We start from the raw sequence: 13,283 nt of genomic DNA on the forward strand, positions 1-13,283 counted from the left end.
CAGGACCTTTTAAATCCCCTTTAAACTGTTTCTCTTCTCTATCCTCGCTCGTACTGTCCACATTATTGTAATGGTTTCTTTTGCAATTCTTTTTCTTGCAAATTCCTTCCACTGGAACTCATGAAATCATTTGGCAAATATAGACTGAGCATCTGCTGTGGACCAGCTTCTTTGGTAGCTGGAGATTATGATAGAAAGAAGGAAAAATAGTCTTTCTCTTAAAAACTCTGGAGTGAAAGCCCTCCCTCCTCCCCACCTGGAAACCTGATTTTCCTGCAGCCTGAACTCAAACACCTTCTTCTAAGAGGGAATTTGTTGCTCCCTCTGCTGTGCTCATGGCGCACCGTGTGCATACTTCATCACTTCTCGTGTCCCTTTATGATGATTTAGTTAAGCATCTCTCTTCCACTGGACTGTGGGCTCCTCGGAGGCAGACAGCCCGCCTGGCTCACCATCTATTTTTACCTCCTGGCACAGAGCCTGCCACATGACAGACTAGTTCTCAAAGTGCTGTTACCTGCTGTCTTCCATTCCTCCTGTTGCCCGTCCCTTCTCTCCTAAACGTACTCTGCTCAGCATTTCCTCAAACTTGGGCTTGTCAAAGAAATCAATGGCCTCTACATTTTTAAAATCCAGGGTCAAATTCTTAGTCTTTATCTGAACTGCTCCATCAGCAACATGTGACCCAGCAAATCACCCCTCCTTCTTGAGACAATTCCTCACATGACTTTTGGTTCTCCATTTATTTCTTTGGCCTCTCGTTCCCTGCCTCCTTGGATGATTCCTCCTTCCTCCCTGTCCTCTAAAGGTTGCAGTGTCTCAGGCCTTTCCTTCTGCATCTGCATCTACTGCATAATCTCACGGCTTTAAATATCACCCATATGATAAAGACTCCAAACTTTCCATCTCCAGCCTAGAAATCAGGCCAAGTTATTCTTACCAAGAAATGGCCACAACCTGCTCTAGAGACATCAGGACCCACAGGTCCCTTCTAACATGAGAGAAAGGGCATCCTTGTTTGTTCAGTTTGTCTAGGTCAGGGTTGGTCACTTTTCATCTCACACTGCATATGATGAATTCGGAATCCAAAACATCCCTGGAACTCCAAAGACCCAATCGTGAGTTCTACCTACCGCTGACTTCTGGATCCTGATTGCTACCCTTTGATCCTGGGTGGACATGAAAGAGCCTAAATATAAGGGAATAGATGAACCCAAAAATCCAGGGAAACTAGGGAAGGGACCAGTGAAGGAGGAAGACAGTAGACAGGTACTCAACGACCATTTCCCACCCCAAGGATTCCAAGAGGTGAAACCCAGCTTCCCTTTCTATGCCATGCCCTCCTAGCTTGCACTCAGTCCTTTAGGGTACTAGTGCCCTACTGCTCTTTTTAACCTCTGTCGGCCACTCATCCACCCGGAACTCCTCATCACTTTGGACCCGTCACCATTAACAGACGCATTTCCATCTAAACAGGTACAACTCTTAATTAATTATAATATGTAATCTAATTATTAATACATTTAATTAATTAAGCTAATGTATGACAGACTACCCTAAAAGCTTTCATGTGTGCTCTCACTTAGTCCTCATAAGAACCCTACAATTGTTCCATTTTACAGATGAGAAAACTGAGACTCAGATTAGGAATCTGTTCAAGGTCATATTTGCCCTGTGATTCTAAAATCGGTACTTTAATCTTTCTTGTTTAAACTCAGTGGAATAAAATTGTCTAGGTGAAATTTCAGACGGCAGCAATGCTCAAGGGAAGAGAGAGAGGGGTAAGCTGCGCAGTTTCTGCTCACAAGCCATCCTCCATTCTTTACTTCTTAAGCCCTCTCCCCAGATTTGCTGGAAAACCCCAGAACACTGTGTTGGTTCCGTTAAGCAAAAATTAGCTGTCACCTCCTTTCTAACCTAGCTCCTACTTCATCATCGCTCCAACACTCTTGGATTCAGGACAAGAGCCCCTCCCACCCCACCTCCAGTCCAGCCCAGGTCACCGAGAGCCCGCCCTGCCCCTCTCCTCCCTCTCCGCACTGGCCCCGTCCTCAGAGGTTCAGTCCCAGGAGGATGCCCCTCTCAGACAGGAGAGGGAAGGGGAGCTGGGCGAAGTGTCTTTTCATGGAAGAATTGAATCCCAAAATAGGAAAGAAATACCTTTCTTTTGGAGCTTGGGGGTTTTCTTCCTGAAATTCCAGCAAAAGAGCAGTGCCAGGGCAGGAAAGCCACAGCCCGGTTCCCACCGCGGCATCCTGGGAATATGAGGCATGGCGGGGGCCGAGGAATCGTACTTTCTGCTGGGCCAGGCTCAGACCTTCCCTCCTCCCCAAGCTGCAAGAACCGTCCCCTCTTGCTTCCAGATCAACACATGCTTGTCAATACTGCTTCAGGTTCAGATTCCGGCACTGAAACCATGGGATGTGTCGGCACCTGCCCCGGCCCTCCCTTCCTCCTTCCCACACTACTTCTCCTCCCCACTCACCTTTACACACATGACTCTCGGCTTTTAAAGAGTGAACATAAAGCTGTCAAGGCCCCCGCAATAAAAATAAGTGCCTCCTTTTACTTAGCAGCGAATTGTCAACTGCCATTCAAGGAATACCAGGGAGGTGGGTTAAAAAAAAAAAAAATCCCACACACAGCCCTTACCAACGTCGCTCCATATATCAAAGCCTCTGGCAGGAACACAGGATTTCACTTAGCGCTGATGAAGCCAGCCTACCCTTCCCTGGAAATGACTGAGTTGCATGTGGCTCAGTGGAGCATTCAGAGAGAAGGATCTTGGAGGTGGGTTGCCGGGTAAAATGAGATGATTTCCCCCCTCCCATTGAGAAGATTCAGCAAAGAGTGCAGCAGGCCAACTAGACATGCCCAGGAGACTTGAAATGGACTCTCAGCCTCATGGGCAGGATAGGCAGGGGCAGGGAAGGACTGCCAGGAAGGGTCCTGGGCAGTGTGATGCTGCCAACCAAGTTCACCCTTCCATGTGCTCCTAGGAAAGGAGGACTCATCTGTGACACCACAGTCTCCTTCCATGTCAAATTCACTCCTATGTCCTGGCAATGCTACCACAGAAACAAGCAAGCCTGTTTACTTCTCTCCATCTCCACCACCCCCACCCTCATCCAAGCCACTTTAGGATGAAGACCCACAACTTTAACGTAGCTATCTCCACTGTTCTCGCCTTCCTCTCACTCCAGAGCCCATTCTCCTTTCTGCCACAGGACCTTTGCACATGCTATTCCTCTGACTGGGACACTGCTCCTCTTCCCCCTTCTCTGCCTAGCTGGCCTCTACTGGCTTTTCAGATAGAAGCTTAATCATCACTAGTTCAGGGACGCCTTCCCTGAACTTCTTAACAAAGACATTTTTTTTCCCCTTACATAGCACCGTGAGTTTTTTTCTTCATGGTACTTTTCGCAGTTGTAATTTTATGGTTTTCCTTGGGGTTTTTGTTTCCTTTCTGTGTCTCCTGCTAGACTGTGAGCTCCTTGAAAGTAGAGACTTTGTCTTTTCTTTTTTTCTCTCTTCTTCTCTCTCTCACTGTTGTACTCCCAGTGCTGGGGCCACGCCTGGCACGTGACACATGCTCAAGAAATATTTGTTGAGTAAATGAATAAATAAGTGTCCGTCTGGTGTTAGGATCTCAGGGGAAGGGAGGTGAGGGAATTAATGAAAATAAATAAAAATCATGCCTCGTAATGTCCCATTTAGCCAGAGAGAAAGAAGCAAGACACATGAGGTAACAGTGAATCACAGAGACCACACTCCCACAGGCTACGCTGGGCTGTGGGTTGTGAAATCTTGCTCTGAAGGCTGCAGAGACCTAAAGAAATGAGAGGGAGAAAAGGAACCTGAGGCATAGAACAATTCCATATTTACATGAACCATGCCTAGTGCTGGCAAACACACAAAGACGCTTAAACCATGAGACCTGCCCCAGAGTCTTTCAACCTGGTTGGGTGGAGCAGAGCTACGCATAATTGAGTGCAGTGCTTCTGCACCCGGTGATGGCCCAAGGAAAACTTCAAAAGCCATCCTCTGCAGGAAGGAGGCAAAGCAGGTCCCGACTGAGTAACAATTTGCAATATGGCTGCCAGCCTCCTGGGGATGGGACGGAGATCAGGTTTCAATGCTGAGATCCAGGGAAGGCAGAGCCCTCTTACTAAAAGGGGGAGGTGGTTTGGAGAAAGTGGGCAGCTGGGAGCCTGGGAACAAGTCACCTGAAGCTGAGGTGTGATCACCTCCCTTCCCTTTCTCCTTCGTAATTCGGGACAACTTAGAATTGCATCCAGAACTTCTGGGAAAAAATTAATCTAACCTTTCCAGCTGGGCCCTTAAGAAAAGGTAGGAAAAAAAAGAAAAAAGAAAGAAAGAAAAAAAAAAAAGGGAGTGAGAGAGAGAGAGATAAATTGGCTGTCTAGGAAGGAAAAGGCTGGAACACCAAGGAGCACCAAAGAGCTGCTCTCCAATGTGCAATATTGTGATGTATAATAAGAAATATTTTTTCGTCTTCCACCCATTTCCTGGCACAGAGTTCCTAAAACTCTTCAAATTTCCTGCGATGAGAGCGATAAAGTGTCTTTCGTTATGTTAAAGAGGTAATTTTTGGATCCCAGCTAAGGATGGGGGCTGGTTGCCAGGGGAACCAACCAACCAACCAATGTGATTATTAGTTTGGAACTTTCAGCCCCACCCACCAGGGAGGGGCGAGGGGCTGGCGATTGAGTTCAATCACCAATGGCCAATGATTTAATCAATCATGCCTATGTACTAAAGCCTCCAGAAAAGCCCAAAAGGATGTGTTCAGAGAGCTTCCGGGTTGGTGAACACAAGGAGGTGCAGGTAGAATGGCGCTGGGGGAGGGCATGCAAGTTCCGTGCCCGTTCCCCATACCTTCTCTATGCATCTCTTCTATCTGGCTGTTCCAGAGCTTTGTTCTACTATAATAAGCCAGTAATCTAGTAAGTAAACTGGTTTCCTGTGTTCTGTGAGCCACTCTAGCAAATTATTTGAGCCCAAGGAGGGGGTTGTGGAACTTCCAATCTGTAGCTGGTTGGTCAGACGCACAGGGTACAATCTGGACTTGCCATAGGCATATGAGGGCAGTCTTGTAGGACTGAGCCATTAATCTGTGAAATCTGAAGCTATCTCCAGGTAGATAGTATCAAAATTGAGTTAAATTGTAGAACACCTAGCTGGTGTCCAAGAATTGCTTAGACGCGTGGGGAACCCTCCCCCTCTCCCCAACACACACCCACTGGAATTGGTCCCAGAATCAAATCGGACAAAGTAAGAGGCGTGTTCAGAGGCAGAAGGAGCCGAGGGGAAGAAGTTAGGTATGCCACGGGGACCATGTGGACCCTCTCTCCCATCAGGGGAGCCAGAAAAGGAGTCGGGGCAGGAGGAAGCCTCAGCTCTGCAGAATTGTCATGAGAATGACTTGGTGGGGAAGGGGTTCAATGTCAAACGGGACGATCAGGGGAAGGCTCACTGAAGTGAAGTTTGAGCAAAGACCTGAGGAAAGCAAGGGACCAAGCCGTGCAGCACCCTGGGGAAGGAGGGTTCCAGACAGAGGAAGCAGCAAGTGCAAGGGCCGTGAGGCAGGAATGTACCTAGGGTGTCTGGGGAAGAGCAAGGAGGCTGGTGAAGCTGGAGTGAAATGAGCACTGGAGAAGGTTCTAGAAAACAAGGTCAGAGAGGTCATGGGGGTGGGCGCAGATTGTGTGTGGAGTCATTTATAAGGCTTCTGACTTTTCCTCTGAGAGAGAAAGGAAGCTATTGGACAGTAATGAGCAGAGAAGGTCTTGAGATGACAGGTTTAATAAGCTCACTCTTCTCTCTGTTGAAAACAGACTACAAGAAGGCGAGCCTGGAAGCGTGGAGAGAGTTTGGAGACCACTGCTGCAATTCGAACAAGGCAGTCTGGCGCCTCAACCAGAATGGCAAGTAACAGAGGTGGTGAGAAGTGGGTAGGTTCTGGGTGGGAAAAGTCATAGAAAGTTTCATGAAGAGCTGAAAAAAAGACAGCAACAACATACCTCAGTGACTTTCCAGCGTGCGAGGGGGCATGCCCTGCCGATCTAGCAGACCCAGATCAGAGGCACTTTACAAGGCGAAAGAGGGCCTCCCCGGAGGCAGGAGCCCCAGGCCTGCCCCTCGACAGCTGGGCCCCTTGGACAAATCATTTACTTCCTCAGGACTGAAGTTTCCTGACTTACAAACAGGAAGAGCAAATGTCTGACTGGTCCCAAGACCTCAGACAGGACTCTGCTGTCTTAAAATGCCTTCTCATCCTGAGATGTCTGATTTTGGTTCAATCTGAGATGCCACGTCAAATCCAGACCTTGTTCTTTGAATACATAAATAGTGCTGGACTCTTATCTCTCCTCCCTTGGACTTTCCTCTGCCTACAGGACTTACGCTTGACTTGCTTCTGATGGTGGTGGCCTCCGAGTGGGGTGAGGGAGAAATCCCCATGTGGGTTATGACCATTGCAGCGGTTCGCCCTGACATGGCTGAGCAGAGCGCCACAAGGGGCATAGATGCTGGTACGCACAGTGCCTCCACAGCATTTTGACTCAGAACAGGTGCATAATTTAGACGACATGTGCTACCCTTGTCACTGCAGACAGCCTAAAGCACTGGACCAGGGAAAACAGAAAATGTCAGCCATCTCACAATCCAGGGCAATAAGGAAGGTCACAGGTCAGACCATCCAGGCTGAGCAGCACATAACAGAGCTTTAATAAATAAACCCCTCATCTCAACCTGATTAGCACCATAAAAAATACTGCGTTTAGGAATTGGGAAATGGTTAATGAAACTACTCTCCTCTTTTTTTGTAATAGGTTGCAGCTATTTGTATGAGGCAGGCACTCAAATTAGGCTGTCCCATCCAAGTCACTTCTTTTCTCGCACCCCCTCCTGGGCAGGTCACTGGCCACAGGACTTCCTCCCTGCCCCAGATCCTGACCGCAGCTGAGCCAGGAGTTTGGAATGGGGCGGTAGTAGAGGCTGAGCTCAGCCTCTGCTGGTACTCCAGGGATAAATATGGGAAAGCTGGGGCTGGCACAGCAGTGTCTGGGACAGGCGTGAGCGCTAGAGGGCTGTTAAGGAGAGAAAAACAGGCAGGCAGAGAAAAGCGGAATGGGAAGCTGTGTGGCCCCAGGGAAACTGGCAGGATAAGCTCATGTTGATCAGTTCTCAGCCCCAGTCCCTTCAGTCTTCCTGGAAGTTCCTGCCCTTGGTTTCTTGGAGTAGCTTGCACCTGCCCAGTAAATACCTCTTTCTTGCTTAACATCATTTGGATAAAATTTATCCATTAAGATTATACAGCCCTTTGGGAAAATTAAGCTAGAAAATAAAAGGTGTTGAACTGCATAAATCCTATGTTTGTCATCCTGAGAAACAAGTATGTACATATGAACATCAGCTGGAAGGAAAATATAAAAACACCTCTGGTAGTTTTAGGAGTGATTATTTTCCTAAATTTTTTCAAATGTCCACGAAATTGTTAAGATGTTCATAATTTTTGAGAGAAGCTATTGGGCAATCAAATAAATATTTAATATTTGAGCTATAACAGCGCCCCCCCAAATAATTTCCAAAATAACAGGCAGCATAACTGATAAATAATCATAAATTATACTGTTATCCTGGAGTTGACACAAATGAGTGTGTTCCTAAAAAAGTTGAAGGAAAATGGTCACTTGAGATTGTGTCATCAGTTCTTTCATATTTTTATGAAAGGAAAAAACACATACTGGATTCACCTGTTGGTTAATTTCAGATTTTTTTCACATTAGTTATTCACAGGCAGGGCCCTCCTGTAGTGTGGACACAACACCAGGTGTTCTCAGAGAGCTCAAACACTTGAGCTTGTAACCTTGAACTTGAGCTTATAAACTCAAACACTAGTAACCCAGAAAAGTGTTCAACCCTGAATTCACTGTGTACCTGTAAGACTGCAGACACAATTCCGGAACCTCTCCCCCTTGTGACTACCCCAATTCTGGACAGCAGCTTTAGTTTCCTGTGCTGATCAGCCTAACTTATGCTTTCAGCATAGATCTTGCCATCGACCTTCTTGGGTTCCCAAACCCCCATAGCTGGGCAGGCTCTTGGTACCACTGAAGGTTAGTGCTGCCAGGAACTGGGGTCAGCTGGTGCAACCTGTTCGTTTTACAGATGAGAACACTGTGTCCAGAGAGGAGAAAGGACTGCGTCAGGGCATCACACACATTTGCCAATGAGTGCAAAGGGCTTGCAGTCCTTCCAGCTAATCTGGAGTTGGCTTTGAGATCACCCAGGGAGGGAAGTTAGAGCCTTGGCAATAAGCATGGCCTCGGAGTTGTCCTCTGGTGGTCTTCTTTGAACACTGTTCAAGGAAAGCTCTTGTCTGAATCTACCTCCTTCCCATCCTTGAGATGTCACAGACACCTGTCCAGGAAAGCCTGCAGGAGTCCTTACCTCCAGAGGGTGTGCCAGCGACTCTCCTAAGGAATTTAACCCACTCCTCCATTTCCGCCTGGGAGCTGGCCATGAGGACATAGGAGTCCTGTCCCGTGCGACTCTGGTCACATGAGGCTGGAGGAAGAAGTAACACTAATGAAGGTCATACATTGGTCAGGGGCCAGGGCAAGGGGCAGCGAGGGGAAGCTGAGCCTGAATTGCTTCTTTGGTCCAATTAAACAAGCAGTCAAACAGCACAAAAGCATCTACTTTTCCTCAGCAGAACTGAGTATCTACGCACCTTTATTGTTTTTGCTGGAGCTCTAATCCTATACACAAATCGTTGAACTCAGTGGTTTGCAACTGAGATGATTTGGGCTGAGATCTGTCCCCATGGAGGACAGAAGCCATTTCCTATCAAAAATTAAGAGGAAGTTCAAGGGGCGGTGTCAGTACAAGAGGAGACAGGCTCAGCCCATACGATTCTGAAAGCGAAGTCCATCACGCCCATCATGGATAACTTCCTAGGCTACCCTGAGCTCAGCTGTGGGGTTGGAGGAGGGAACAGCAACTCAGGAGGGAGGGGCAATGAGCACCATATGCCTTTCTTATGAATCGGTGCCTCCTGTTCAGGATTACTGCCCTCCTGCCTGCATGAAGACATTGCAAATGGTAGGCTCTCGGTACATAGCTGATGGACAAATGAAGTTTGTTAGGACTTTCTTTATCGTTTTCACTTTATACGCAAGATTACAGACAGACATCTGTAGTCTGTCCTGGGTTGGTGTTATCAAATGGACAAAAGGGTGGAAGAAATGACAAGGGGGCAGAGTGGGGAGAGGAGACCAAGAGAAAGCATAAGAGAAAGTGACAAAGAGAGAAAACTAGGGAGAGAGAAGGAGAGGAGAGGGAGAAGGGGCACATCAAACATAGGTCTTACAAAGTACAAGAAAATAACAGCAATCCCTTTCAATTACAGGATACTATTAAATCTCACATTGCTTTAGGGGACATCAACCCATTCTTCTCAAAATATCAGGGCATTTCCTTCAAAAAGAGCCTGTTTTGCTACCATATGACCCAGCAATTCCACTCCTGGGTATTTATCTGAAAAAAACAAAAACACTAATTTGAAAAGATACATGCACCCCGATGTTCATAGCATTATTTGCAGTTCCCAAGATATGGAAGCAACCTAAGTGTCCATTAACAGACGAATGGATAAAGAAGATGTGGTATATATATATATATGATGGAATATTACTTAGCCACAAAAAAGAACAAAATTTTGCCATTTGTAGCAACATGGATGAACTTGGAAGGCATCATGCTAAGTGAAATAAGTCAGAGAAAAACAAATACTGTATGATATTGCTTATATATGATATCTAAAAAATCCAACAAACTAGTGAATATAACAAAAAAAGAAGCAAACTCACAGATATAGAGAACAAACTAGTGGTTACCAGTGGGGAGAGGGATGGGGGAGGGGCAATACAGGGGTAGGGGATTAGGAGGGACAAACTATTGGGTATAAAATAAGCTACAGGGATATATTGTACAACACGGGAATATACCCAGTATTTTATAATAACTACAAATGGGGTATAACCTTCAAAAACTGTGAATCAGTATATTGTACACCTGTAATTTATATAATATTGTACATCAACTATACTTCAACTTTTAAAAAGCTTAAAAAAAGAGCCTGTTCTAGCTGCCCAGTTGGGCCCAAACCTGTATTTTCTTACACAGCAACAAAATACTTTCAAAGTCCCTTTGTTTTCAGTCTCTTCAACCTGTCTTAATATTACCCAGCCTCACTTTCTTTTACACTTTGGGACAACCTGATTCTGAATCCGTCTTATCACTGGGTCATCAGCTCTTCTGGCCAGAAGTGTCAGCCCATGGAAGTGCTGGCCACTGAGGAACATTATGAAACTGGGTGTTTCCAGAAGTAAGATGGGCAGTAAAAAGCCCTCGGGGCAGAACTAAAGAATCCCATAGGAAACACAACATTCTTTAGTAATAGAGTAGGGCTCTAGTATCATTTCCGCTCTACAAATAATGGAACTGAAGCCCAGAGATGCAAAGGGTCTTGCCCATTGGTACCCAGTAAGTTATCACCAAACTCAAGGCAAGGCCATGGGTCTTTCTCCCAATAGTTTCCACCAGCCCATAGTGCTTCAAATTTGACCTTGGCCAAAATTTATCTGGTATCCTTCTCCACCATGCCTACACTCCAGTCTATTACGTTATCAAGAACATGCCTACTCAGTTTTCTCTCATTCCTGACAGATTCCTTTAGTTCCATCATGGCAACACCACTGAGAAATATCCAGCTCTCAGGATGTTCCTCAATGACCAGGACTTCCATGGACTGATCTTTCTGATTAGAAGAGCTGATGACAAGATGGATTGAGAAGTAAGTCATCCCAAAGGCTAAGGAAGGTGAGGCTGGGTAATATTAAGATAGATTCAAGAGACAAGAACCAAAGGGAATTTGAAAATTCTTTGTTACCCTTCAAAAAAACGAATGTTTGGGCACATTGGGGTGCAAGGGAGAGCTGTCTTTGAGGGAAACTGCCTGACATTAATACAGAGCCCATGGACAGCATCTCTGCCCTCAGGCACATACTTCCTCTGACTTAAACAGTGTGTTCAGCCTGTGTCACCTATTGGGCTGTTACCCCTGTCAGAAAGGAACCTCCCTTCTTTTCTTCCCCTGCCTAAGGAACTCCTATCCATCCTTTAAAACCTAGTGCAAATGTTATCTTCTCTAAGGACCTTTCCTTCAAACCTCCTTCTCGCACTCCGAAGGGAGTGGGGACTCCCTTTTCTAAATCCCCTAACATCCTATCATCACCTCTATCACAGCAGTAGCTAAATTATCCTGAACATTGGTTTCCTTATCATTAAAATTGAATTAATTACTTAATACGTCCAAAGCTAAAGCCCTGATCTTCCACCCAAAACTGGTCACATGCACAAATCTCAGGAAAGCCATCCTTCCTGTTGTTTGCGTGAAAACCTTAGAGTCAACCTTGACTTCTCTTTCCTACATCCGATCCATCAGCAGATGAAGTCCTCTCTACCTTCAAAATGTGTCCAGAAATTGATCATTTCTCACCCCCTTCATTGTTACTATCTCTGACTTGGATAATTACAATAAACTCCTCACTGGTGTTCCTGCTCCGTCTTTGCTCCTTTTTAGTCTCAACTCAAAAGAGTTTTAAAACAAAAGTCAGATCACGTTACTTCTCTGCTCAAAACCTCCCAATGGCTTTCCATCCTTCTAGCACAAAAACTAAACTTTTTACAGTTGCCTACCAGTGCCTGTAAAACCTATGCCCACCCCTGACCAAATCAACTACTCTTCTCCCTTCTCAGCACTTCATTGTAACCACCTTGGCCTCCTTGATGTTTCCTGAACACAAGAAATAGGCTCAGAGACTTTGCACTGGCTGTTCCCCTTCCTGGAATGCTCTTCCTCCAGATGTGCACTTGGCTCACGCCTTCACTTCCTTCGATCTTGGCTCAGAGGTCACCTTCTCAATGATGTCTATTCTTCCCGCTCTATTTCAAATGACAAATCAACAGTTGCCATCCCCACCTCATCCAGTACTTTCTCTTTCTTTGCTTTCTTCCCATAGTACTTCTCCCATAATAAAACTATACAATGTTCTCATTTATTTGGTTTGTTTTCAGTCTCCCCCCATTGACTGTAAGCTGCATACAGGCTGTTTTGTTCGTTGCTGGATCCCCAGTTCCTACAATAGTGCCTGGCTCGTAGCAGGTGCTCAATAATTTTGGTGTAACATTTCAGAAGGCAGTATGAGAATTAAATGCTACATATCCTGCAGAAGGAATAAACCCCCCATCCCTGATGACTCCCTTTGGGTGAGAGAACAGATAATTATTCTGCTTGAGGTAGTTAGGGAGGGAGAAGCTTGCCTCAAATTTTTGCCTGCTCCAAATAAAGAAAAACAGCATAACAACACCCGAATTCTTCTCTATGGCCTTTGCACAGCTAAAACTGGTGATCACAGAGAGGGGGCCCCGATTAGGAAGGCCATTTCTTTTGCCAGCGCTGGCCCCTGAGAATTGTCTTGCACAAGAGGATGACAAAAAGAGGAATTGAAAATTCTCTACATCATAACATAAAGGGTTGTCTCATTTTAGGTTAGGTGGAAGCTTGAGAATGATGGTGTCTTTAGGAAAATGGTTCCCTGCCTTACTATTGCTTTAGAATTATTTGTCCTTATGAGTTGAGTGTGTGCATGCGCACATACACACATGTGTGAATCTGTCCAAGAATTCCCCCAGCAGCCCAGGAGACAGCTGTTAGTGTGAGTGACAATGAGAGAACAAATCTTCATCCTACAGTAACAGCAGTCTTCAAGTTACTGCAAAGTCCACAGTAAATTTGCAGTTGGAGCTCTCAGCAGGGTCACCCCAGATTGAAAAATCAGGTTTTGGGACATGTGTCATCATGAATGGTCACATCCCTTGAATTGTGCTGGGAAAGGGATCCTAGGGATAGAAGAAACCTCGTGGGAAACGGGTGGGGTTATCCCAGAAAGGAGAGACTGGAAAAGTAGGTTCTTCCTCTGAGGAGGAAGAAAAATGGATAGACCCTCAGATAAAAAGCAAGGGAGTGTCCATGAGGGGGCCACTTGGGAAGAGCTGAACTTTAAAAAAAAAAACACCTGTTTTTCTTTGTTTTCTATAAACAGTCAGAGCCAGTTTTGGGATTGGTTTCCACATTACAATTTCCTCTAGTTATTGCCAAAACTTCAAACACTTGGCACTGCACCAAGCGTGGC

At 45.8% G+C, this 13,283-nt stretch overlaps 1 protein-coding gene across 2 annotated transcripts in view; it reads right to left on the minus strand.

Annotated features, from left to right (window-relative positions):
* Positions 1–13,283, minus strand: part of ARHGAP25 (Rho GTPase activating protein 25) — a 49,773-nt gene that overhangs the window by 26,016 nt on the left and 10,474 nt on the right. Inside the window, exon 4 of one of the 2 annotated variants that reach the window (XM_059943154.1) lies at positions 8,476–8,592. The exons of the other annotated variant lie outside the window; for it this stretch is intronic. Coding sequence (XP_059799137.1) covers positions 8,476–8,592 — 117 coding nt within the window. The remainder of the gene's footprint in view (positions 1–8,475; positions 8,593–13,283) is intronic. 2 annotated transcript variants of the gene reach the window in all.

The sequence above is a fragment of the Balaenoptera ricei genome, chromosome 13 (genome assembly GCF_028023285.1).
Source record: "Balaenoptera ricei isolate mBalRic1 chromosome 13, mBalRic1.hap2, whole genome shotgun sequence".
Taxonomy (NCBI): Eukaryota; Metazoa; Chordata; class Mammalia; order Artiodactyla; family Balaenopteridae; genus Balaenoptera; species Balaenoptera ricei.